We start from the raw sequence: 27,145 nt of genomic DNA on the forward strand, positions 1-27,145 counted from the left end.
GATAGTATAAAACATTGTGCGAAACGACGGACGCCCTCTGAATATTAAAAACTTCCAGCTAGGTATTTTATTCCTATCTGAAAGCACACACATTTTGTCCAACAAGGGTGTTTTTCTTTCATCATTGCCTCGCAACTTTGATGACCAATTGAGCCCAAATTTTCACAGGCTTGTTTTTTTTTTTTTGTTTTTTTTTTGCTTATGATGGGATACACCAAGTGAAAAAAAACCTATTTTGTTGACAATATTATTACTAAATGTGTACAGCGCCTTTAAACGATCAAGCGGTTCCAAAAACCAAAGGTGTATGCCTACTTTTATTATTTTTAGCCCGATCTAGGCATAGGCCCATCAGTGACATTACATTTTTTAAATGAATGTGCAAACGAAAACAGAGAGTCTAAGACAAGTGTCTACAATTATTAGACCGTTCAACTAAACCAACCAAAAAGTCAAAATGATTTTGTTATTGATAGTTTCATGTTTTCGTCCCTTCGTGAAAATTGCTGACGACATTGGTTGATATTGACACATTTCAAAATGAACTGTGGGGATGTTTGTCTGGGGCCTATAACCATACATCAATTCGATCTTGTGATATGGAAAGGTTTGCAGTAATACCATAACTATCTCTAATGAGTTGGGGTGGTTCTGAAAATAACCGTTGGTTTTAACTCGACGTTTCGATCAGATGCTCTGATCGTCTTCTAGCTTTCTCCAGGCTGGGCGATCAGACCATACTGATCGAAACGTCGATCAACGGTTGTTTTCACAACCACCCCAACTCATAGAGATAGTAAATACATGGTGTAACCGCAAACCTGTCCATAAATCGTATTTCCACTATGCAAAACAAGCAGAATAGGGACGTGCAAAACCACAAACAACGTGTTTAATATGTTTTGACAGACTTAAGTATACGCAGATCTCGTGTGGTTATAAGTTCTCCATAATAAACTAAAGTCGTCTGCATCATTTAGATTCATGTAGACTATCCCCAACGGTCACTTCCAAGGAAACAATAGTGTCTATAGTTTCGCCACAACGCAACGCGCATGTTAATGAAGTATTGGCTCGATCGGAAATAAATTTAGTCAAATCAACCGGACCCAAGGGACAAAGAAGTACTAATAGTGAGTTTTTGGTTGAATTATTACCGCTCCATCTGCAAAATAAACGGAATGCTAATAATCATCTTTTATTTTGGATTTTCTACCATCCTTATCACTATCAGGTACTTGCCTGAGCCTAACCTGGCCGTGTTCCCCTGTTCAAGGCAGTGGGCACTTTTGGTTATAATTACTCAAAATAATTTTTAGCATAAAAACTTACTTGGTAACGAGTAATGGAGAGCTATTGATAGTATAACACACTGTGAGAAACGGCTCCCTCTGAAGTAACGTAGAATTCGAGAAAGAAGTAATTTTCCATCAATTTGATTTCTAGACCTCGGAATTAGATTTTAAAGTCTCGAAATCAAGCATCTAAAAGCACACAACTCCTTGTGACAAGGTATTTTTTTTTATCTCATTCATATCTCGCAACTTCGACGACTATTGAGGTTAAATTTTCACAGGTTTGTTATTTTATAAATAATATGTTGAGATACACCAATTCAGAATATTATTAGTCTTTGACATTTTACCAATAATTTCCATTGCCGCTAAAGCATGAGCGGTTCGTGCGATGTACGAATAGTTCAAAACGATTTACATGTTTATTTATTTCTTATTTTCAGTGTTGGTCTTCTTCAACTTTACCCGAATTGGCGGCTCTTCTCGAAATCAATTATCTGAAAGAACACAACTTCGTGTGGGGGGGGGGGGGGACAAGGATGTTTTTCTTTCATTATTTCATAGATTCGAATGTTTCTGAGGGTTAAAGATAATCCAAAACTGTATTACTTCGAAGCCAATCCTTTCTCGAAATAGTTTATAATATCAACAAGCTGCAGTGATTCTCATTTTATGGCCATTCTTTTTTTGTACATTTTTTTTCCAATCTACGACCCTACCTTTAAATATCCCCATGTGCGTTAAAAAATATCCCTTCAAGCCGACTACCTTTGACTTTGCCAACAAATTTCCCCAAGGACTACGGTAATACTCAAGCTGATCACATCCTCATGCTAAACAAGTATGCCGCCTCGGTTCGCTTCAAATGTATCATCAGCTAAACACAAGAAAGAAAGGGAAGACAAGCCACGTTAATGTCTGACGCCTCTGCATTTATTTACGAAACCCATCGAGGCAGATTTCCAAAAAGCTCTGGAACTGCAATTCGACATCCCGATAATAATAGATTACTGTCAGATGATGACAGATGATGACGTCATAAACGTAAGATGTCGACATCCAAAGTTATAATGAAGATGTAGAAACCCTGAACGTAGAATATAGGATAGTAACATCCTGCAAATTTTCGAGAACCAACCCAAAATACACACTTTCGAGATGTCGTAATCCAGAGACTATGCGTTCATCCGGAACACGACATCTTACTTTCAATCATGTCGTCATCCCGGCCATATAAATCATCTCAGGGCGTCGTCATCTTACGTTCATGACGTCATCATCATGCAGTGAGCTATCACAGGATCTCAACAAGTTTTACAATGGCACTTCCGGGGATCCGTATAGGATCTCAATGGGATTTCAAAATGTGATCTCTCCTCGCAAATCCACCTTTGTGATGGCGTTATGAACCATCTTGGTCGTGTTCCTTGGTTACCATCCACCGTATGATGTGGGTTTTGTTGGTACTTTGACATTGATTAAATTGTGACATGATACTTGCATAGGGTCTAGGTACTTTTTGTAAGGACAAAAAAAAAACACAATGTCCACAGATTTCACCAGTTTTAAAATAATGATGGTAGAAAGCTTCACTGAAAATTTACTTTCTAAGGTGCTGTAGTTTTTGAGAAAATTGGTAAAATAAGGTCATGAAAATAACTTTCGTCTCAGTGATCGTGAGACGAAAACTATTTTAACATGTAAAGACGTATGTTCATGACTTTGTTTTATTCATTTCTCAAAGTACAGCACCTCAGCAACTAATATTTTAAGGTACACGCTTTATGTCTACTATCATTATTTTCAAACGGTGTAAGTTTAACGTAAATCTATGGACATGGTGCTTTGTGTGACAAAAAGTCGAGAAATATTTTAGTCTAGAAAAAACACGAAACAGTGCTTGGGTCAATGTTGTAAGTATAATTAGTTTATCAGTCTGAAATGTTAACTGGAAGGTTTCATCGCATCATACTTCCTTCCCGGTCAGAATTGACCCGGATCCGGGTCCCATTTCTGGGTCAGTATGACCCGTTAATCAATTATCAAAATTTAAAAAATGTCACAGAAACGGTTCAGACTGCCGCATAATCTATGTCAAAATCCCTTTTAGAAATCACATTGAATCTGACTTCAAAAAAATGGGCTAGGCCCCTTAATTTGAGGCACTGGAATCTGATCATTGTGACCAGGAAGTTTTTAGAATGAACGCAATTTATTCAGTTCGTAAGAGAGCAATCTTCTCAAACTAAAGGGCACTTCCCTGGACTTGATAACAAGTCGTTAGGCGCTGTCTATTTGTCTGCCGTTCATGCAACAGTCACAGTGCGATTATACATTGTATGCAACGGTCGTAGGTAGCGCGTGGCAGCTCTAAAACTCACTGACTCACATACACATTGGGAACGAGGATGAGTGTACCGTCCCCGTAGCGATACCGCGCAACTACACACCGCGCTTAACAATTACCGTCTTGACTTCAAGACTAGGCACTTCCTAGCTCCCATTAAAATAAAATAAAAATGTCCTTGTCAACCTGAACCCACAATGGGCCACGGACCCCTGGGACCTGTAATCCGGATCAATTATTCTGACCCAGGAGCTTTTGGAATGACAGTTCTCGTTTATAAGAAGCATTGAATTCCCAATTTAAAATCGCTCATTCCAATCAGGGAGGCTAGCGCATCACACCTTTAAAGGAACATTACAGAATTGGATTTTGCTAACAAAAAAATCACTGGCGGTGTAATCACTTTGTGTAATCCACCATATATACGTAAATTGACAAACCTGTAGAAGTTTGAGATCGATCGGCCATCTGGGTCACGAGAGAATAGTATGAAAACCGATTACAAATTTTGCATTGCATCCATGCCAAAATGAAAATGAATAAAACGCTCACTGAGCGATAAACTCCAAACGCGAAGTTAGATTATTTATTTCTCATCAAATATGATATTTCAGACAGAAATATTTTAAGAGATGTTTTCAACTATCATCATCATTAGACTGTGTAAATCTGTGATCTTCAAGGTTTTGTTTCTTACCAATTCTGTAGCGTTCCTTTAAGTTACAAATCGGCCAACAACAAGTGACGGAATTTCCGGTGTTTAAAGAGACGAAAATAATAAACCCTATATCAATATTATAAGCCGTATTTTTTTCATTGACAGAAGTGCACGGACTCGGTTCGTAATCTTACGGGTCGTGGGACGGCCGGTCGTCAGGCGATGTATCACTTTCCTCGAGTCACTTGGACCATCCCTTGACAGGATTTTATTTCCCGCTTTTTGTGTAAACAACGGTGATCATACACCCGTTAAGAATTCACTGCCGGACGGAGCGGAGTGTGAAATAATTCGCGCAGCATGAACAAAAATCCAATCTTATTATATCTGGTGATTATTATTTTTTTTCTTCGGGCGAAGGATAGTTGTATTACCCCCCCCCCCCCCCCTTTTAAAATTTGAGAAACCAGTTTGCCATCTTTAACGACAATGGACACTATTGGTAATTGTCAAAGACCAGTCTTCTCAGTTGCTGTATCTCTATATAATGCATAAAATAACAAACCTGAAAAAATGGTCGTCGAAGTGGCGAGATAATAATTAACAACAAAAAATATACCCTTGTCACACAAAGTTGTGTGCTTTCATGCTTGATTTCGAGACATCAAAATCTTATTCTGAGGTCTCGAAATCAAAATCGTGGAAAATTACTTCTTAAAAAACACCCTTGTCACACAAAGTTGTGTGCTTTCATGCTTGATTTCGAGACATCAAAATCTTATTCTGAGGTCTCGAAATCAAAATCGTGGAAAATTACTTCTTAAAAAACACCCTTGTCACACAAAGTTGTGTGCTTTCATGCTTGATTTCGAGACATCAAAATCTTATTCTGAGGTCTCGAAATCAAAATCGTGGAAAATTACTTCTTTTTCGAATACTAAGTTACTTCAGAGGGAGCTGTTCCTCACAATTGTATTATTACCAACCTCTCCCAATTACTCGTTACCAAGTAAGGTTTTATGCGAATAGTAATTTTGATTAACTATACCAATAGAGTCCACTGCCTTTAAAGGAAGTGGACACTATTGTTAATTACTCAAAATAATTATTATCATAAAACATTTCTTGAGTACGAGTAATGGGGAAAGGTTGATGTTATAAAACATTGTGAGAAACAGCTCCCTCTGAAGTGACGTAGTTTTCAAGAAAGAAGTAATTTTCCACAAAATTTGATTTCGAGACCTCAAGTTTAGAATTTGAGGTCTCGAAATCAATCCAAGAATCATAGTGTCCATCGTATTTAAGCTGACGAACTGGTGAAAATTGACAAGCTAAACTGGTCCTATACTGGACTGGGCAGTCTCTCTACAGAAAGTTAATAACAAACTCTGGGTTTTCAACCAATCTGATAAAGGTTCACTCCAACTTCCGCGTTGGAGTGATACAACTTTTAAATTCGTTGACTGAAATGTTTGTGTTTTATGCGTACTTGAATTCTGTATCCTTTCACCCTTTTAAACGAAAGGAAAAAATAAAGACGTCAAGAATTATTCACTGCTTGATGAGGTAGAATCCAACAGTTGAGTGTCAACAAAATGTCTACTTTTTAAAGGTTAAAACACACTCATCACTTCATGCCTGGTGTACCTTCTAGCCGGATACAGTGCAGTGCCGGGTTTCCAAGTATAAACCCGTGTCTTCGTTTTTAATGGAAGTAACGCCAGTGCTACCCTGTGTGACATGGCCTTTAAGACCATGTCACGACACACCGGGCAATTTTGACAGGCAACTTGAACGGCAACCATATGCATTAAATGCAAAAAGGAACACTTCGGCTGTACGACGTACATTTATAACAGCTTTTTTGTTTCCTTAAGTAATCTACACTCAAATAACGTATTCTTCTTGGAGATTGCCTGAAACTGGTTGCCTCGTCTGACATGACATTAAAGACACTGGACACTATTGGTAATTGTCACAGACCAGTTTTCTCACTTGGTGTATCTCAACATTTATGCATAAAATAACAAACCTGTGAAAATTTGAGCTCAATCGGTCGTCTAAGTTGCGAGATAATAATGAATGAAAAAATACCCTTGTCACACGAAGTTGTGTGCTTTCAGATGCTTGATTTCGAGACCTCAAACTCTAAATCTGAGGTCTCGAAATAAAATTCGTGGAAAATAACTTCTTTTTCGAAAACTAGGTCACTTCAGAGGGAGCAGTTTCTCACAAAGTTTTATACTACCAACCTCTCCCCATAACTCGTAATCAAAAAAGGTTTTATGATGATAATTATTTTGAGTAATTTCCAATAGTGTCCACAGCCTTTAAGAGTGAGTGAGTAAGTCTGTGGACGTGTGTAAGTCCACAAAGTATTGCAAGTCCGTGTGCATTTCGTGGGCCTCTTTTTAAAAACAAAAACAAACACCCATTCTGAACTAACGACTCAGAATTACAAAACAGCATCTTCATTTGCATCATTTCTTCGGGGTCATTGAGGGGGCCCATAACTTTGCGATGCCCTATTGTACGCGAACATTCCTCATAATAATTTTCGCTGAAACACGTTATTTCCTTTCCTGAAAAGGGGACAAAGGACACCGTTACAAAATTTTCATTTCTAGTTTTTCTCAAACACAGACAGTCTCAGATCGCATAGTAGGGCAGTGTCATTTCTGTAAGACTAGCTTAGGGCAATACATCGGGTCCCAGTCCCAAACCCCGTACACGGTTCGCGATCAGCTGTTAAGACCATCTTTCACGTTAATAATTGAGCTGCATACGTTCTTTCACACTTGTGGAAATGGATCGCCCCCTCCTCCTACTACCTTCCAACCTGGATTTACGCTACATAGATATAGACCTCTCTTTGGCTAACCCAGGTTGTGCATTTTTAAACGTCAGTATGTAACTGTTGCAAGTTTTGGCGACATAGATGAGGGCTATTCAATTGGAAATGGCTAAGTTTGTCTGCCTTGTCTAACAAACACTTGGCAACATTTATATTGCGTCAATACTGATTTTAAGCACCACCACAAGGTAATCGGTAATTAGAAGTTTCAAGCGCAATATCCAAACATAGGTCAGCTGTCATGACGTGCCTTTGTCTATTACTGACGTAATGCCCTGGAATGACTGATAGTTTGTCGCAGAGGGCGTTCTTACCCCAGTGGACAATTACTTGTTTCACCGGAGTGCAACTCGTGCAGTGAAGTGAAAACTTGTAAATGCCACTGGCCTATCTTAACACCTGGTCCAACCCCATACCCCATCGTAAATATTCATGTATGTAAATATTTATTCACATACAGCAACCGCTTGTGTTTGATACTCTCGCATTATGTTCACAAGATTAACTTATACATATCTAAGCATTAATTTGAATATACACTAAACCAGAAGCAGATCCTTACGAACCTCTCCGGAACTAATATCATGCCAATTTTTTTCTTGTACAGTCCTCGGTCATTTTAACAGCTGTTCTTTGAAATTGAATAATATCATTTTGCAAAACGTGGAAAATGAAATAGTTTGGAAAAAATACTCGGTTCCGATCCTATAGTTTCAAACAAAGAAAGTAAGATAATTGGAACACGTCATCGAAGTTTAATGCAGCGTTTAATTATGCTAATTTAAGTCTGCTATATACATGTTACGTTTGGGTAGGGGAATCAAAATGAATTCAGAAACAAAATTTGCAAAAGATATTCCAGATACAATGACGATAATGTATGACAAATCTTTAATTTAAACTATTTCCTACAGTAGGCCTTCGCAAACAGCACGTGAATTTTTTTTTATATTTAGAGTGTACAAATGAAGCGCAATTGTTGTGCGTATCGAGTTTTAAAAGAGTTGTTCAGCATCTGTAACATATTTTATCAAGTTTTCAGAAAATGGTGACCTCAAGATGTGAAATCAGAACAACATATTTGCCTCCAAGGAGAAAATCAATGCGTGAAAAGTCACGGCCAGCCCCAGGCTCTCCCTTGCAATTGGCGTTTTGCGCAGGGAAAACTCTCCGTGTATGGTATTTGCTCAAAAAGGGGCGGGACCGATTGTTTCTTTTGGCCAATCGGGGCTCGCGTTGCATATCACTGTCAATGTGCTCGTATAAAAAGGCGCGTGGATGACTTTTGCTCGTGAGTATCGTCTGCCAGCGTACGAGGGTTTTGTACAATTATAATTGTATTGTGTGTCGTGCCGTGTGTGTAGTAGATATCAAAATCACTTTAATTTAGTACAAACAACAAATTAAACAACCCGCCGTGGCCAGGGTGTTTTGTTGTTGAAGACTGACCAGTATAGTTTGACACCGAGCGAGTGGGGGCCAAATAAGACGTGGAGACTTCAGAAATATTTTGTGGCTGATTGCAAGCATTATGACAAGACATCTGACGTTCCTCATCTGTTTGTTCTATGGTAAGTAAAAAGAACTCTGTATGTCGCTATTAAAGGCAGTGGACACTATTGGTAATTACTCAAAATAATTATTAGAATAAAACCTTTCTTGATTACCAGTAATGGGGAGAGGTTGATGGTATAAAACATTGTGAGAAACAGCTCCCTGTGAAGTGACGTAGTTTTCGAGAAAGAAGTAATTTTCCACAAACTTGATTTCGAGACCTCAAGTCTCGAAATCAAGCATCTGAAAGCACACAACTTCGTATGACAAGGGTGTTTTTTCTTTCATTATTATCTCGCAAGTTCGATGACCGATTGAGCTCAAATTTTCACAGGTTTGTTATTTTATGCATATGTTGAGATACACCAACTGTGAAGATTAGTCTTTGACAATTACCAATAGTGTCTACTGCCTTTAACAACCGATCTCGCATGTGTGTGTATCAGTGCCAATGATGTGTACGTTTATACCAATCAGTGCAAATGATGCGTCAGAAATATCTGATGCTACATCGTTGCAGTCAGAATTCGCCTGCCTGCCGAGCAGCAAACAATTTGGACACGACGACCGGTTTTAAATAAAAATAATTTGTTTAGAGGCAAACTATCACACAATGCTGTAAATGGTATAAACTAAGTGCATTGAATTAACTCAGCACTGATTTTATGGAAAAATATTAGCCTTGCTCAAGGCAGTCGCATTATTCGCTCCGAAAAGACGCAGCTGTAAACCCACCCGCCGTATACTCTGTGCATGGTGTGTGCGATCACACCGAATGACCCACCCGTATACACACTGTCACATCGCACGAATACTGTTCACACAAGTCATCGCACTCGTACACCACTAACCGCATGCGGAGGCCGTCAGACCGACAGCCTTGTCGGATCTGTATCTTCCCGTTTTAATGTGTTGTATTGAAAAAATTCCAATAGTGGACGAAATTGGGGGGGCTCGAGGATAGGCTAGTATGCAGCTCATGAATATGTATATCGTTCGTCAGACCTATCAGACAACACAGGATGTGAGGCAAATGAATTATTCATTTTGACGTCCAATCACGCACTTCCCTTACCACGACCTTTGGACCCTATCATGCGTCCGTGGTGGTGGTGTGTGAGGTAAACATGTCTCGTCTTTCGCGGGCATTATGGTAATGAGCTGACCGTGGGAACTCTTCGCTTATTATAGTAATGATGTCAGTGGCTTCAACACAGATCCTACAAGGCTGTCGGCCTGACGGCCTCCGCATGCGGATAGTGTACGGGGGCATCGTGTCGTGCGATGTTACGCACAGTGAATACGGCTGGGTTTTACGCACAGTGGATACGGCTGGGTTTTTATACAGCGGCGGTCTTTTTTCGGAGTGAATAATTCGACTGCCTTGAGCAAGGCTAGGAAAATATTTGTGGATTGAAGGTCCTCCGGTTGTGGTAATCTGTAAGTTACTTCGAATGGGCGCAACGAGGTTTTTTGTGATCTGACAAATGCACGCGATGATGGAAGACGAAAGAGTAAAATTTTATTGGTAATTTTATTGGACACTATTGTTTGTTTGTTTGTTTGTTTGTTTGTTTGTTTTTATTTCCAAATATCACAATAAATAATCATGAAACATACAAGAAATAAGAACAACGAGTGATAAGAGGAGGGCACCAGGAAAAAGCCTAGGCTTGTACAGAGCCTGGACCCTTTATAATGTAAATTAATAGGTTTTAGTTTATAACAATAACAATATTGATTATTGAAATTAAGGTACGGTGAAAGGTATAGTGCAAACAGCAAAAATAACACAAAACAATGATTGTTTGTAATTAAACTGTTTTGAAAAAAATTGTTTGCTATGCAGCCATAAATACATATTGAGAGTTGATAACAAAAAGGAAAATTAACAGAACATTATTTAGGAAATTACAAAACTTGATAATTTGGAATGGATAATCATGGTACGCGTGTAGTTACAGGTGGTGTCATTTTAGACGATACTGGTTATAAGTAGGTTTTTCATGTATTTTTTGAAGCTGTGCACAGTTCTAAATGAAGGTATTGGGGTGAGCTGATTCCAGAGTAGGGGGCCTTGATGTCTGACTGTTTTCATAAATAAAGTGGTCCGAGCCTTTCCAATATGAATTTTAGTAGCTGATCTAGTGTTATGTGAATGGATGTCAATATTTCTCGTAAAGAGGAGTCTTACGTTACCTGGTAACAAGTTAGATTCAAACTTAAACATAAGGACCCCAAGATGATATTTATACAGTTTAAAAATATCGAGTGTTTTAAATTGCTTGAAAAGGGGTGCAGTGTGCTCTCTAAAGCTAGAATTGGCTATAACTCTCAAGGATTTCTTCTGTACGATTAATAGCTTGTTCAGGTAAGAAGCATGAGTATTTCCCCAGGCTAGAATTCCGTATTGAAAGTGGGGCAATGCCAGCGTATAAATAGAGAAAAGCACATTTCTAGGCAGAATATGTTTAAGTTTACGTAGAACACCCAATATTTGGGAAACTGATGTGTGAATCTTTTGGCAGTGAGACTTCCATGTAAGGTTGCTGTCAATTATAACACCTAGAAATCTAAAAGAATTAACTTGGCTTATTTTAGAGTTGTTTATATAAATATTGGTGTTGTCATCTTTACATATATTTGAAAATAACATAAAGCAAGTTTTCTTTTCATTAATTGATAGTTTGTTACATTTAAACCACAATGAAACCTTATGCAGTTCTGAGTTCATTACTGAAACTGCCTCCTTTAAGTTACTATGACTAAAGAAAACATTGGTGTCATCGGCAAAAAGAATAAAGGATAACTTAAAAATTAATTACTATTGGTAATTACTCAAAACAATTATTAGCATAAACCCTTTCTTGGTGACAAGTAATGGGGAGAGGTTGGTGGTATAAAACATTGTGAGAAACAGCTCCCTCTGAAGTGACATATTTTTGGAGAAAGAAGTAATTTTCCACGAATTTGATTTCGTGACCTCAAGTTTAGAACGTGAGGTCTCGAAATCAAATTCGTGGAAAAGTACTTCTTTCTCCAAAACTATGTTACTTCAGAGGGAGCCGTTTCTCACAATGTGTTATACCACCCACCTCGACCCATTACTCGTTACCAAGTAAGGTTTTATGCTAACAATTATTTTGAGTAATTACCAATAGTGTGCACTGCCTTTAACTCATTCAAAAATTATGATCTTTGTATCGAAAAATGGTGGATGAAATAATGAGGACACTTTCACATTCATTAACGCTCCAACACTGTTGACTTGAGATTTACATAAAACTATCAATTAAATGTGTTTTGCATTTTTTTTCATGGATAGGCATAGTTTTTTTATGATCGTTATTATTATTATTATTATTTTTTAGATTGACGGATGGAGTTGGGAAAAAACTAAAGAGTCGACGAAATGTGCAAAAATGTTGGGGGGTTTTTATAGGAAAGACCGCAAGGATATTTTGTGTATAGTTACTCTCTACTAATTGTTTAACTTGAAACCTCGGTTACCAAGGCGATCTCATATCGGCATAAACTTAGCCCTGGCGGCCTTACACTTTCGTTTTGTGTACAGAGAAAGAGTCCTATACAGGGCTAGCATAAACTGACCTTTCGGTTGTTGTACTCGGAACAGGGCTGTTAGGAACGGTACCCCAAAATAACTGTATCTATTTCCTTCTGAATGTAACCCCTTAATCCACAGGAGAGCGGATTCCTTTAAAAAAAAAACTTGCTTCGGGGAGGTAGAGGCCTTGGTATGGGTGTTTGTAAACAACAGTTGACGGGAGGTTTAAAATGATCTTTGCGCTAGTTATTTTCGCAGAAGGAATTACCATACATTTGCCCGTAAAAAGAGAAACAAGTTCGTTATGATGGAAAGTTTACAGGAAGACACTTGGGTTTATGGCATCTGCGTTAGAAGTGTCTTCATTTCTGTTTGTGTAATAAGTATCTTATAAATCAACAAGTTGTTGTTTTTTGAACACTTTTTTTTCCCCCGGGTATGGTTTGTGGTGTGTTATTTATACCAACGGATTGGTGAAATTTTACTCGTTTTTCAACACCAAGAAAACTGTCTGGATTCGTTGGTATTCTTCGGTATTATTGTGTATGATGTATACATAAGTCATTTATCAATCTTGACTTATTTTGGTCATTATTGAATAGCGATCTTTGCGTTGGTCGACTCACTTCACGTCATTCGTCACTGTAGCTGCTCACAACCAAAAATAGTTTTCTGTTTGTTCGTGGACGACAGGTTTTTCAGGTTAGTGAGGACCAACATTTCGTTTGCGCTAAAACAACCTTTACAACACTGATGTAGGATTTCGCTTGTATTTTTTACTAAGTTATGGATTTAAAACATGATGATTAAACGTATACAAACAAAAAATTGTATCATCGAAGGGAAGGTTGTCTAACAGCTCAAACGAGAGATTTTTGTGCAAACAACTCGACGTTTCGGTTTATTGTCCTCTTGTCTTCATTGAGTTGTTGGTGTAGCTACGAGTCTTGTTGTGTGTACTCCAGTGGTCGTATTGTTCTTAACGGAGGTGATGCTGATGTACAATGCTAGGGATAACGTTCTTGCTGTTGACTACATATTTGCATAAACTTGTTGATGTTCCAGCTGCTGTTGATGTTTTCATTTGTGCTGCTTTGTTTATGTTGCTGCTGCAGTTGTTCTTGTGGTATCATTCTTGTTTTTTCTTGCTGCACAACGACAATGACAAAATCGACGATGACGACGACGACGACGACGACGACGAAGACATCAACAACAATAACAACAACAAAATTAACAACAACAATAACAACAACAACGACGACGACGACGGTGACAACAACAACAATAACAACAACAATGACGACGGTGACGATTATAACGACAACGACAACAACACCAACAACACCAACAACACAACAACAGCAACAACAACAACAGCAACACAGCACCAGCAGCATGACAGCAGCATGACAGCAGCAACAACAACAACAACAACAACAACAACAACAACAACAACAACAACAACAACAACAACAACAACAACAACAACAACAACAGCAACAGCTACAACAACAACAACAACAACAACAACAACAACAACAACAACAACAACAACGACAATAACAACATCAACAACAGCTACAACAACAACAGAAACAACAAAAACACCCAGAAGTACACTCCCCCGCTGATGGAGGGAAAACAATAATGATCACATCATCATGGGATTGATTTTCAAAAACGGCCGTGCGTTGCTTGACGGTTCCATGATAATGACAATCAATACAAACAAAGTTGCCTTCGGCCTTGAGCATCATAAATCTTAATCTAATATACAGGATATCAAGAAACTATAATTTTTAATAACTATCCAAGTATCATGATTGATGTACTTATGTACGCGCGCACGTCATTTCCGTAAGAAAAATATAACATTGACCCATGTAGTGGGTGTTAAGGGCTTGATTAGTCACACCTCGGTAAAACTAATTACGACCCGTGTCAAGTCTGATCTCACATCGTATTTCTACACAGTGTAACATTACAACACAGGTTGGGCTCTCAATTTCGGGAGGAGGTTGTTTCTTAATGTGAGGCGTTCATCAACAGCTGAAAGCCTCTGGTCTCGACGTGTACTATGTTATGATTCCTACCACAAACACCGCGAGATTACGCAAACCGGGTTGTAATCTTTCCTCCGGGGGGAGGGCCAGGAGGGGGGGTTTGGCTGCCCAAGACGGACTGGATACAGACACCTGCTCCATCCAGTGAACGGATTTTTGTCAGGAGTGGGTTGTTTTTATGGCTGGTGTTACTTTTAGCAATGGATCAGCCTCGGTTGAGAGAGCAGAAACGGAATAAACATCGTATTGCACGGTTCACCACGTTCCAAAAGGCCACGTTTGAATTGGCTACTTCTTTCGCGCCAAAACAACTTAAACGCAAGCGTGTTCTAGTATGATAGTTGTAGTTGGTTGTCGTTGTTTATGGATTTCCTTTTTAACTCGGCGATTTTTATGCCCCTTGGGCGGATCGACAGTAATTTTGATTAACTTAACTTGCACTTTTGGAGAGAAAATTGATAGTCTTTGTTGTAATCAAATGTACATTCTAGCATTTAAAAAGAAAACACGAAAAAACACAATTTAAGAAATGAATGAAATATTACAATGTGCCAGAAACATTTTGCAACTGCGTTTTCAAAAACGGAATAACCAAACTTTTTTTTTAAAGGAAGTGGACACTGTTGGTAATTACTTAAAATAACTATTAGCATAAAACCATACCTGGTAATGAGTAATGGGGAGCTGTTGATAGTATAAAACATTGTGAGAAACGGCTCCCTCTGGCGTAACGTAGTATTGTTTCCACGAATTTGATTTCGAGACCTCAGATTTGGAATTTGAGGTCTCGAAATCAAGCATCTGAAAGCTTCGTGTGACAGAGATATTTTTGGTTTTTTTTTTCGCAACTTCGATGACCGATTGAGTTGAAATGTTTACAGGTTTGTTATTTTATGCATATGTTGAGATACACCAAGTGAGAAGACTGGTCTTTGACAATTACTAAAAGTGTCCAGCCGTTGATTTCACAAAACTCTTCCTAACTTAGGACTAATCTTATGACTTAGGACGATTCCTAACCCTGCACTTCAGCATGACGACCTTAAGATTTATCCTTAGGACGAGTCACTCGTCCTAACTCGAGATAAAACGATTCCTAACTCTTTGTGAAATCGACAGCTGTAGGGTATTTAAACACTTTTTGATGTTTTTTAAAACTAGGCTTTTGCACAGATTGTTGTTTCTCTCTTCCTTCCATACAGACAGCTTGTTCTCTCGCCATAGTTGAATTAATGTTGTTGACAGCAACGTTTTACGAGCCAGTGTAGAAACATTATTTTAATGGATTTATAAAATACAAAAAAAGACTTGTGTGTGTTTTTTTCTCGGTGAAATTGATTAACAAAAAGACAAGCGGCCTGGGGAGAAATCCATTTAAAAGCTCGCTCACGTCATTGCCCGCTGCAATTGTAATTGAGCCGCATAAAACAAAATAGTCGCATCATAATCTCTGAGGAATATGCAGACATTTTTAAAGGCAATTGTTATTGAATGTTTAGAAACTCGCCTAAAACTCGCGTTGATTTTAAATGTATAGCTTCGAAGTGTATTGCTGGTTAGCAGATATTGTAAGAGTTCACGGTGATAGCCTAAAGTTGACACAGTCAAGAAGTGTAGTTCCTGCGTAGCTTGTTATCTTATAGTGCGTCTCAAAGACTTTTTTGCTAAGACAGGTTTATAAGTTGTTGAATCATGTGAACCAAAGGAGGACCTTAAAGACAGTGGACACTATTAGTAATATTGTCAAAGACTTGTCTTCACAGTTGGTGTATCTCAACATAAGCATAAAATAACAAACCTGTGAAAATTTGAGCTCAATCGGTCGTCGAAGTTACGAGATAATAATGAAGAAGAAAAAAAAACATTGTCACACGAAGTTGTGTGCTTTCTGATGCTTGATTTCGAGACCTCAAATTCTAAACTTGAGGTCTCGAAATCAATTTCGTGGAAAATTACTTCTTTCTCGAAACCTATGTCACTTTAGAGGGAGCTGTTTCTCGCAATGTTTTATACTATCAACCTCTCCCCATTACTCTTAATCAAGAAAGGTTTTATGATAATAATTATTTTTGAGTAATTACCAATTGTGTCCACTGCCTCTAAGGGTTTACAAAAAAAGGTGCTGCGCCGCATTTAGCAGCAAGGAAATTTCAATATCGTTTCAATAAAGTTGTACTTGGTAATGTAATTCGCCTCATTAAGGCAGTGGACATGCTATTGGTAGCTACTCAAAATAATTATTAGCATGAAACCTTACTTGGTAACGAGTAAGGGGAGAGGTTGGTAGTAAAAAACATTGTGAGAAACGGCTCCCTCTGATGTAACGTAGTTTTCGTGAAAGAAGTAATTCTCAACGAATTTGATTTCGAGACCTCAGAATTGGATTTTGAGGTCACGAAATAAAACATCTGAAAGCACAAAACTTCGGGTGTGACAAGGGTGTTTTTTCGTTCATTAATATCTTCGACGACCAATTGAGCTCAAATTTTCACAGGTTTGTTATTTTAAGCATATGTTGAGATACACTATTTGAGAAGGCTATTCTTTGACAATAACCAATAGTGTCCACTGTCTTTAAGGGAGAACACACATGCTTGAAAACAAGTTGGGTTTACAGCGCCCCTTTATAGTACAAGTAAATCACATTACGAGTTTGTCGCATCAATGTCTGAACTCGAGCAGAGATCATCACGCCATCGCAATATTAATAATTGTGTTGACTCGTGAGAATCACGTCTGACCTTTTCCCAGATGCGATTTTGTTTGCTCGTGAAAGCAACTTACATCAACATTGTAATTTAATTAGTGATTGATGCCTTCTGAAAACAGATGAGTTCTTCCACTTTTTTTCGTCTCCAAAACGGAGACAAATATATCTGCCCTGTTTGATCTTCGTCCAATTGGATCGGCCGTTAATCCTCCAGTAATAGGTTTCTTGTCCACTTAAAGCCATTATACACTTTCGGAACAGAACAAAAAATAAAAGTTCACAGATTTACAAATAACTTACAGGGTTTACAGAAGGGAATGGTGAAAAACTTCTCTTGAAATATTATTCCATGAAAGGCTTTACTTTTGGAGAAAACATTAAAATAGTTATAAATTCTCGATAGCGAGAATTACGGATTCATTTTTAACACAAGTCATGACACGGCGAAACGTGCGGAAACAGTAGGGTGGGTTTTCCCGTGATTTTCTCCCGACTCCGATGACCGATTGAGCCCAAGTTTTCACAGGTTTGTTATTTTATATATAAGTTGTAATACACGAAGTGTGGGCCTTAGGACAATACTGTTTATACCGAAAGTTTCCAATGGCTTTAACCCCCCCTCCCGCAGATCACCCTCTCTTTACGTTGTTGATCGGCAGTTCATTTTTTTTTCCGCAAAAAGTAAGTTTGAAGTCAACAATTCAATAACAACATGAAAATGATACGTTACTGCTTACAATTATTATATCAAAACAAGAATCTTTCAGGAATAGTCTTCACTTTCTGTAAAGTTGAAAAATAAAAATTATGTGGATAATTAATTTGACACCAAGGGATCGTCAAAAGTGCCATTGGCGCTAAATTCACGATAATCCGAATGAAATACGATCGAGAAATAATCCGTCAAGAAATAATCCGGTCTGGGAGGAGAAAAAACAGAGATGAGGGAATTCGACGTAGTTATGAACATTGAAACTCTAACAGTTGACGTGGTTACTGCCAGGTTCATTTTGCATGAATAAAAAAAAAAAATTAATGACGTCATGTGCAAAAGGGTCTGAAATGAAATGTCGGGTTACGCATTATCGTATTATACAGACAAACAACCGGTTTGAATCTTTCGCCATCTTGAACGCTTTGTCAAGCGCCGAACAGCTATCTCTCGATGGAGGCCAGACTAATTATTCCTTCCGACCTCGGTTTGGATACATAGGGCTGATGCAGGATGAAACACAACATGATACACGACACTTTGAACGGAGTCCTTAGCATCACATGACGATGCGGTGATCAAAGACCCGGGCCCAATTTCATAGCGCTGCCAATTTTTCGCTTACTGTGCGATTTCTATTTCATAACGCTGCTAACCGTAAGCACACGAAAAGGCATGCTAACCTTCCATTGCTTACCGCACGAAATTAAATGACGTCACAATGCAAATCCACGGTAAACACGCAATATGGCCGCCCAATTGTTCTGCTAACCTGTGAAATACGCTAATGCTTTAGCAATTTTGTTCTGCTACAGTAAGCACTCAAAAATAATGTGCTCACTGTTAAGCAGCGCTATGGAATTGGGCCCCGATCACCATTAATAAATCGATTATCATGCGGAGCGAAAAATATCATGGCAGATTGCTGCCACTCAGACAAATCAACCAAATATCGCTGTTATTATTTTGTCATCGAGTGCTGAGGGCGGATATTTTCCGCTTTCTTTCTCTCTTTATTTCTCTCTAAGTATCTGTTTTTGTAGTGGGCCGAGTTTTATTATAACGCTTCAATTTGGCCTAAAACCGTCGTGAGAGCTTGTAGGGTTTCAGGCGAAGCAAACCATGACGTGTTTGCCAAATGATGCGTGCGAAACACTTGATTCTGAAGGTTAGAGTACCTCTCATGACGGGATTAAATTGTATTTCAATTTCATGGACAAAAATAAATGTACACTTGTGTAGATTTACAAAACCCATTGCATTCTACATCGCGACGTACGACCGTTACGAAGTGTTGCATATTAGATTAATGGACCTTTCAATTGATTTCATATTGACATATAAATATATATATATATATAAGATTGACAAATAATTACTACTAAAAGGTTTTTTAGGTTTTAAAACCACATCAACCCGATCCCGGGAGACTGCTTTGTAGCATCCAGAATACACTATTTAGTTTCGTTCTATTAAACAGCTACATGAGCGGAATGTTTTCAACGGAAATGTTATTTTAACTTGTGAATGAACGGAAACTGTATTGGTTCATGCACCTTTGTTCAAAATATGGATAGTGCGCATGATCAGTGACATTTGAAACTTTGCATGAAACAAACCTAGAAAGTTAACAGGCTTGTGGCAATACCATAACCCCCTCTCTTAAGTCTGGGTGAATTCACACATTTTATTACCAACTAAATCATCAAATCCGTAAGAAATGAACTTACGGGAACAAGAAACAAAAATTGAAAGTGTTTGCACCGTTGAAGACATTTTGTACTTGCTTATTTTATAGACACTAGACAATACTGGTAATTGTCAAATACTAGTCTTCACAGTTCGTGCATCTGAACATATGCATGAAATAACAAACCTGTGAAGATTTGGGGTCAATCGATCATCGAAGTTGCGAGAAAATGATGAAAGAAAAAACACCCTTGTTGGACGAATTTGTGTGCATTCAGATAGGAATAAAAGACTTCTAGCTAGAAGTCTTTTATTATTTTAGTGAGAATTTACCCCTTTCTAAAAAAAATACTTTACTTCAGAGGGAGTCGTTTTCCACAATGTTTTATACCATCAACAGCTCTCCAATGCTCGTTACCAAGTAAGTTTTTGAGTTAATATTTGTTATGAGTAATTACCAAACACGTACCTTCCCTTTAATGGTCACACAATGTTTATATACCTTGTTTTGTTACGAAATGCGTTCCAGCCTGCAAAACGCAATTATTATTCTAACATTGACTTCTAAAAGTATTTACTTCAATAAGACGACCCTTTCATCCGTCTATTTTTAATAGTCCCAGCTCGAAAGTAAATAATTGTATGTTGAGTGTAAACTTCAATCAGTTAAGGTTTTCCTGTGGGTGTATGTTTTCTTTTCCTCCACCCCCACTTCTTTTCCTGAAACTCTTCTAAAATGTCAAATAAAGCAAAGGTTGTTTCGGTTTTATAGTTTGCATTGTCTTTATAGAAGTATTTGCAATTGGAGATCTGAGTTTGGGTACTTGTGTCTTTTGTTGTTGTACTTTAAAGACAGTGGACCCTATTGGTAATTGTCAAAGACTAGTCTTCCCACTTGGTGTATCTCAACATATGCATAAAATAATAAACCTGTGAAAATTTGAGCTCAATCGGTCTTCGAAGTTGCGAGATACTAATGAAAGAAAAAAGCATCCTTGTCGCACATTGTCACACGAAGTTGAGTGCTTTCAGATGCTTGATTTCGAGACCTCAAATTCTGAATCTGAGGTCTCGAAATCAAATTCGCGGCAAATTACTTCTTTCTTGAAAACTACGTCACTTCAGAGGGATGCCGTTTCTCACAACGTGTTATACTATCAACCTCTTATTACTCGTTACCAAGTATAAGGTTTTATGCTAATTATTATTTTGAGTAATTACCAATAGTGTCCACTGCCTAGGACTAACAATTTCCACGGCACACGTTTTTGCTGCTTATCAAAGATTGGTTCAACATGCTCATTCTGATGGTGACTTTGCTGTTTTGTTTCTTTCTTGTTTTTGTTGTTGCTGTTGGTTCCTGTTGTTGTTGAGTTAGAACTCGTCTTATCTCGAGTTAGGACGAGTAACTCGTCCTAACTTAGTATTAATCTTAAAGGAACACGTTGCCTTGGATCGGACGAGTTGGTCAAAACAAAAGCGTTTGCAACCGTTTTTTATAAAATGCATATGGTTGGAAAGATGTTTTAAAAGCAGAATACAATGATCCACACAAGTTTGCCTCGAAATTGCGTGGTTTTCCTTCTACTGTGCGAACTAACATGGTCGGCCATTTATGGGAGTCAAAATTTTGACCCCCATAAATGGCCGACGTGTTAGTCGACGAGGTAAAAGGAAAACCACGCAATTTCGAGGCATGTTTGTGTGGATCATTGTATTCTACTTTTACAACATCTTTCTAACCATATGCATTTTATAAAAAACGGTTACAAACGCTTTTCAAAGACCAACTCGACCGATCCAAGGCAACGTGTTCCTTTAAGGTCTGCATGCTACAGTGCAGGGTTGGGACTCGTCCTAAAGTCCTAAGATTAGTCTTAAGTTAGGAAGAGTTTTGTGAAATTGACGGCAGTAGATATTGCAATTGGACACAATGTCAGGGGACACGGCAGAGATAGTCCACTTATTATAGCAGCCAAGAATATGAAACCATATTTCCCTGATTGCCATTCACATTATCACATCGAGGGTGAGGACAAGCAGAACCTGGTTCTTTCTAGCATAATGCAAATCGGCACTTGCTTTGCACCTGACACACTTTTGACGGATATATTGTGAAGGCATGACCGAAATATTGAATTGAATTGATTGCCGTTGCAGCCAGGTTACAGCATAATAAAGTTCAATTCTTATTGACTATCATTAATTCATAATCAGAATATGAGTGAGTGATGAATTACCATAAGACAAAGTAAATAGTGTGATGTTACGGGACGCCGTTCATTGAAAGAAGTTGAAACGGCCGTTGTCAGATGCAATTGTGTCCGCCATGGAATACTGTCCGCTCCGGACACTTTTGCATGTGCAATTGTGTCCGGGGCTATGCAAAAACCGTCCGGCGGACATTTGCGCGCGTAAGCGAGCGTGCATGCACTGAAAATGCAGCATGAATATTCACGTGTTTTATGATTGCAGCGAATACCCGACGACCGAACATTTCCCATGTCATTCATAACATGCACTTAGCTTGTAAAAAAAGTGACGAACGTGTTCCGTCGACCAAGGGCGTTTAATTTACTACAAGGAAGGTTTTGCACGGGGGCGGACACAACTGCATATGCAAATGTGTCCGGGTGGACACAATTGCATTATGCAGCAGCGTCCGGGCGGACACGATTGCATATGCAAAACCGTCCGGCGGACATTATTGCATATGCAATAATGTCCTCCGGCTAGTAGTGCATAGAGGACATAATTGCATGCGTTACCGTTAAAAACCGGCAGGGTCGTGGCCGTGTTATAAAGACACAGTTTCGGAAACTGAACAAACAATGGATCAAGCTCCCTTATTCATGTTAAAGGCAGTGGACACTATTGGTAATTACTCAAAATAATTATTAGCATAAAACCTTACTTGGTGACAATTAATGGGGGAAGGTTGGTGGTATAAAATATTGTCAGAAACGGCTCCCCCTGAAATGACATAGTTTTCGAGAAAGAAGTAATTTTCCACGAATTTGATTTCGAGACCTCAGATTTAGAATTTGAGGTCTCGAAATCAACCATCTAAAAGCACACAACTTCGTGTGACAAGGGTGTTTTTTTCTTTCTTTCATTATTATCTCGCAACTGCGACGAACAGTTGAGCTCAAATTTCCACAGGTTTGTCATTTTTTGCATATGGTGAGCTACACAAAGTGAGAAGACTGGTCTTTGACAATTACCAATCGTGTCAAGTTTCTATAGTATTATTATTTTTTTCGCCATTATTTTATCGTATTTTCCTTCACAACTATAAAAGAACAGGAAAGACTTGTTGACTTCTCCACCATAAAACCAATCAATGTACCATTCCTTGAAGGCATCGACATTTTCTGAAATTTGAACTCCCTTGTCCGCAGATCACATCAACACTTGATTAGTACAATAATTACTCGAGGTGCTGCTAGCTAACAACGGGATTTATCCATCCCTATAACCATAAGGAACTATGGAGTAAATAATACTCAAAAGAATAATCTATTATACAAGTCACCTCGCTCGTGGAATAATGTGATGGCCCCCAGGTTAAAAACGAAATGACATTGAGTGGGTCGCCCGCCTGATGATAAAAATAGACAAGTTGAAATCAATGTAAGTCTTTTTTTTTTTTTTTCGAGAACGTGTAGGCTGAACAAGAAATGCAAAACCAATTCACTATGGGATCAGGTGAAATTGGGCCCATGTGGGTGGTAACGCCAGTAGAGTGCCCCACGCTTGGAGTAGTGGTGTGGGAGAAAAGTAAAAAGACTTATATCTTAAAACACTTGGGGCAAAAACGTCTATAAAATGCGTCCATTCCTGATTGGAATCGAAGGGGGAAATCGAAAATAACCTGAAATCTGCTTGAGCATTTTAGTTTTTAAAGAAAGGGGTCTTTCGGTAACTTATCTTGAGTTATAGGTGACATCATCGTGTTATTTTCGAAAAAGACCAATAAATAACTGTGTCTTCTTCTTCTTATTATTTTATTGCAAGAACGCTCGCTATCCATTGTATTGTGTGTATTCTTTGCAGTAATGACTATTGAATGAGACAATCAAAAAACCCTGTCTTTGTTAAAGGCAATGGACACTATTTGTAATTACCCAAAATATTTATTAGCTTAAAACCTTACTTGGTAACAAGTAATGGGAAGCTGTTGATAGTACAAAACATTGTGAGAAACGGCTCCCTCTGGAGTAACGTAGTTTTCGAGAAAGAAGTTTAATTTTCAACGAATTTCACTTCGATTTTGAGGTCTCGAAATCAAGCATTCGAAAACCACTCAAATGGTGACCTATCTACAAAATTAATTTAATGAATATAGATATGTGAAAATCATCCCCTTTCTTTAGCTGGCATGGTCGCCATCTTTGACGAAACGTGCAGGGCTCTCATTGGCTGAGAGTAATCCCCAGTGCGTACACGCGTGCACTTTTCAATCGTCTGACATCGAAGATGGCGGTCAATGACGTTATGTGTGATCCATCTTATAATCTTATGGGACAAAGATGTAGTATTTAACATTTTTGAAACAAACACAGCAAATCTTTATTGAACGAGGGACAGTTCAGAATGGTTGAACATACCGTAAATCCACTCTGAATGAGGGGGGGGGGTTCTCACACAGTTCAACATTTTCTGGTAACCAAGCTAACACAAAATCGTCGTCAGTGTTAAGATTTAAATTGCATAGTAAAGTTGAACGCCTCACTGTTTCCGGTCTCCCGGATTGACTCTCATGGATCAACTCAAAAACGAGAACCTTGACTTTTATAACGCAACATTTACCCAAGCTGTACAGTGCGTAAAATCCTACAGGCCTACCCATAGCTCGTACACGGCGACTCATCGGATACTATTACCATAGAATTCAGTCACCATCCATCTCCATGATGAGGTTAATCGATACTGTCTTGTCACTCGTGTACGTCAGGAGGGCAGACTTCCAAGTATACGCCGCAATACGTATCCGATTACCTTTTACCCCCGATCGAACTTCCTGTCATTCCAGCCTATATTATACGCAATATTTGTGTATCCGTTGTCTTTTTTTCTCATTTTTTTTAAACCGGTTTAAAGCTGCCCATCCCTCAGACGTCATTTTTCTTTCTTGATACGACTGGCCCACGTCACACGGAAATCTCCGGGGCTTTGCAAAATCTGAAAGTTTCCTTCCATTTTCGTTGAATTTCGTCTGTGGCTTTCAAAATGGAGTAGGGGTTTTACAATACAATCGGATAGAAGTGGGAAGGGCTGGTTCTTTTATGTATTGTTAGAAATATATATTTCCCGAAATTTCAAACATATACAAAATGTATAGCTAAATCCATTACTCAAAACGTTTTCAAGCTATTAAGGAAAAGACTACAGTTTTATTCAGACAGATTTGGCACAAAGAACCAATCTTTCAAAGGAAAAAACGAGCCACGATGCCACAATGGCAAATAGGTTTGTTCGGCCGTTTCTTCCCTACCTTTCACCAAAGATTATATATTTGACAATTACCAATAGTGACGAGGGTCTTTAAAAGCGAAGTGTATTTTTTACAATAACTTTCTATAAGGAATATGGCGTATAGTCCACCATAAACATAATTTTGTAAATGGTTATTACACCAAAATAGGTCAATATAATTTCATTTACGTGTTTTCCTATTCAATCCTTTTTTGGAAGTTACGAGACTCATGGAAGAAAAAAATAAACCTTTTCACACAAAGCTATGTGCTTTCAGATGCCTTGAATTCGAGAGAGGTCTAAATATTTTAGAGAGAAACTACTTCTTTCTGAAAAACTGCGCTACTTCCGATGGAGTGGTTCGTAACATTGCTTAACACCACCAACGATCTCCATTGCTGTTTCCAAAGAAGTTTTTTGGCTAATAATTATTTTGAGTAATTACAAATAGTGTCCAGCGCCTTTAAGGTGCGAACCACTTGTCTTTATACAACGTGGGTGCGAAGGACGAACCGTACTACCCCAACAGTCGCCACCGTCCATTAAAACCCTAATCCGTCTGTGAGAAACGGACAAAATTAATGTAATAATTATGTTGGCGGGGGAGATTTTTTTCTGGTATAGAAAAACTACTATCATCGCTCCTGTTTCCCTAGTGCATTCCCCGAGTATTATTCTACAACTGTTAGTAATTTCTCCGTATATTATGTAGGGAATACATTATAATTGCGGTCAGTAAGCATTCATATCACAAAAATAAATCGGCACCCCAAACAAAGATATTGACAAAACAGGGACACCGCCAATATAGGGCTGGATGGCTTAGTTGGTGGAGCGCCGGCACGTTGGTCCGGGGGTCGTTGGTTCGAATCCCACTCTAGTCAATTCTTTGTTCAACCCCAAGAATCAAAAATAAATCTTATGTCAATATAAACCACAAGGGAAACTGACTGGGTAAATTTTGAAATGATTTTTGGGGTTGAACAAAGAACTCTTTGTTCAACCCCAAAAATAAATCTTATTATTTCATTACCAAAACAAAATTAGCATTTGAGGATCGCTTACATCTCATATAAACGTTTGTTGCAAGACTCTTCGGAAAAGCGATTTAATAATAAGAACAATTGACGTAAATGCATGCATAAATACATACAAATAAAGTGATTTACTTATAAAGATCGCTCACGTCTCAAATCTTGGATACGCCAAATGAGGATACTAGGTCTTGTATTATTACCAAAAGTAGACCCTGCCTTTAATCTTTCGCTGTGTAGCAATCCTTCCATTCCGAAAATGGTTAAATATAATACAACTTTGAACATGTGCCAACGTTCAGTTATCAACCATAGTATTGAAACAATATTGTGATAATTTGTCTGACGCAGACAGCTCCCGCTGCACTAGTTTTCTGTCTAGTTTTTGTTTAAGCAAGGCAGGACAATATGAAATCCCCTTTTTTTAGGAACTGTGTGTCTATTCTGTGTTGTATGAAAATAATACGGTTTTATGAGGTGTGAAATGTAAGATTCCTACAAGCTCCAACAATCACATCTTATGTCAATACATGGATAGGAGTGGAAAGAGACCACAAAGACTTCTTTGGATTGCAGTTTATTAGGGACACCCTGAAACATGGACACTCATAAAATGGATTTCGCTAGGGAATTATAAAATAACATCAAGCTTGGAAATGTTATAACCGTCTACAAATACCGAGTCTTCTATGCAATTATACTGTATTTTCTAAACTTGAAAGAATGTGTAATTCTGTGCACTGTTAGACCATACTCCGTTTTCGATTCTTGCTCGGTGTTGCAGTCACTGTGGGTGTGTGGACTTTGCTTTGTTTTTAGGGAAAATCCTATTCTTTAACACTCAACAACACTGCGTGGACGTGTGTATGTCCACACACTGTTTATATTATGTAGACTTGTCTCGTTATGAGGTCCACACTTCGTAAACAGAGTTCACTTTTCTTTTCTTTTTTACTTTTAAGATGTTATTGACTGATTGGTTTTTTTTTATTCATTATTGGGTAGGGTGCGTTCTAACGCCCTTTTCTCAAAAAATTTGCAGACGAAATAATTCTTTAAAGGCAGTAGACACTATTGGTAATTACTCAAAATAGTTATTGTAATAAAACCTTTCTTGATTACGAGTAATGGGGAGAGGTTGATGGTATAAAACATTGTGGGAAACGGCTTCCTCTGAAGTGCC

General features: G+C 38.3%; 1 protein-coding gene across 1 annotated transcript in view; it reads left to right on the plus strand.

Annotated features, from left to right (window-relative positions):
- Positions 1-8,464: 8,464 nt before the first annotated feature.
- The window catches only part of LOC139935259 (cysteine-rich venom protein VAR5-like), a 48,749-nt gene continuing 30,068 nt past the window's right edge, over positions 8,465-27,145 (plus strand). Inside the window, exon 1 of the mRNA XM_071929769.1 lies at positions 8,465-8,725. Within this exon, the coding sequence (XP_071785870.1) occupies positions 8,686-8,725 (40 nt within the window). The 5' untranslated portion in view covers positions 8,465-8,685. The remainder of the gene's footprint in view (positions 8,726-27,145) is intronic.

This window comes from Asterias amurensis, chromosome 3, assembly GCF_032118995.1.
Source record: "Asterias amurensis chromosome 3, ASM3211899v1".
Classification (NCBI taxonomy): domain Eukaryota; kingdom Metazoa; phylum Echinodermata; class Asteroidea; order Forcipulatida; family Asteriidae; genus Asterias; species Asterias amurensis.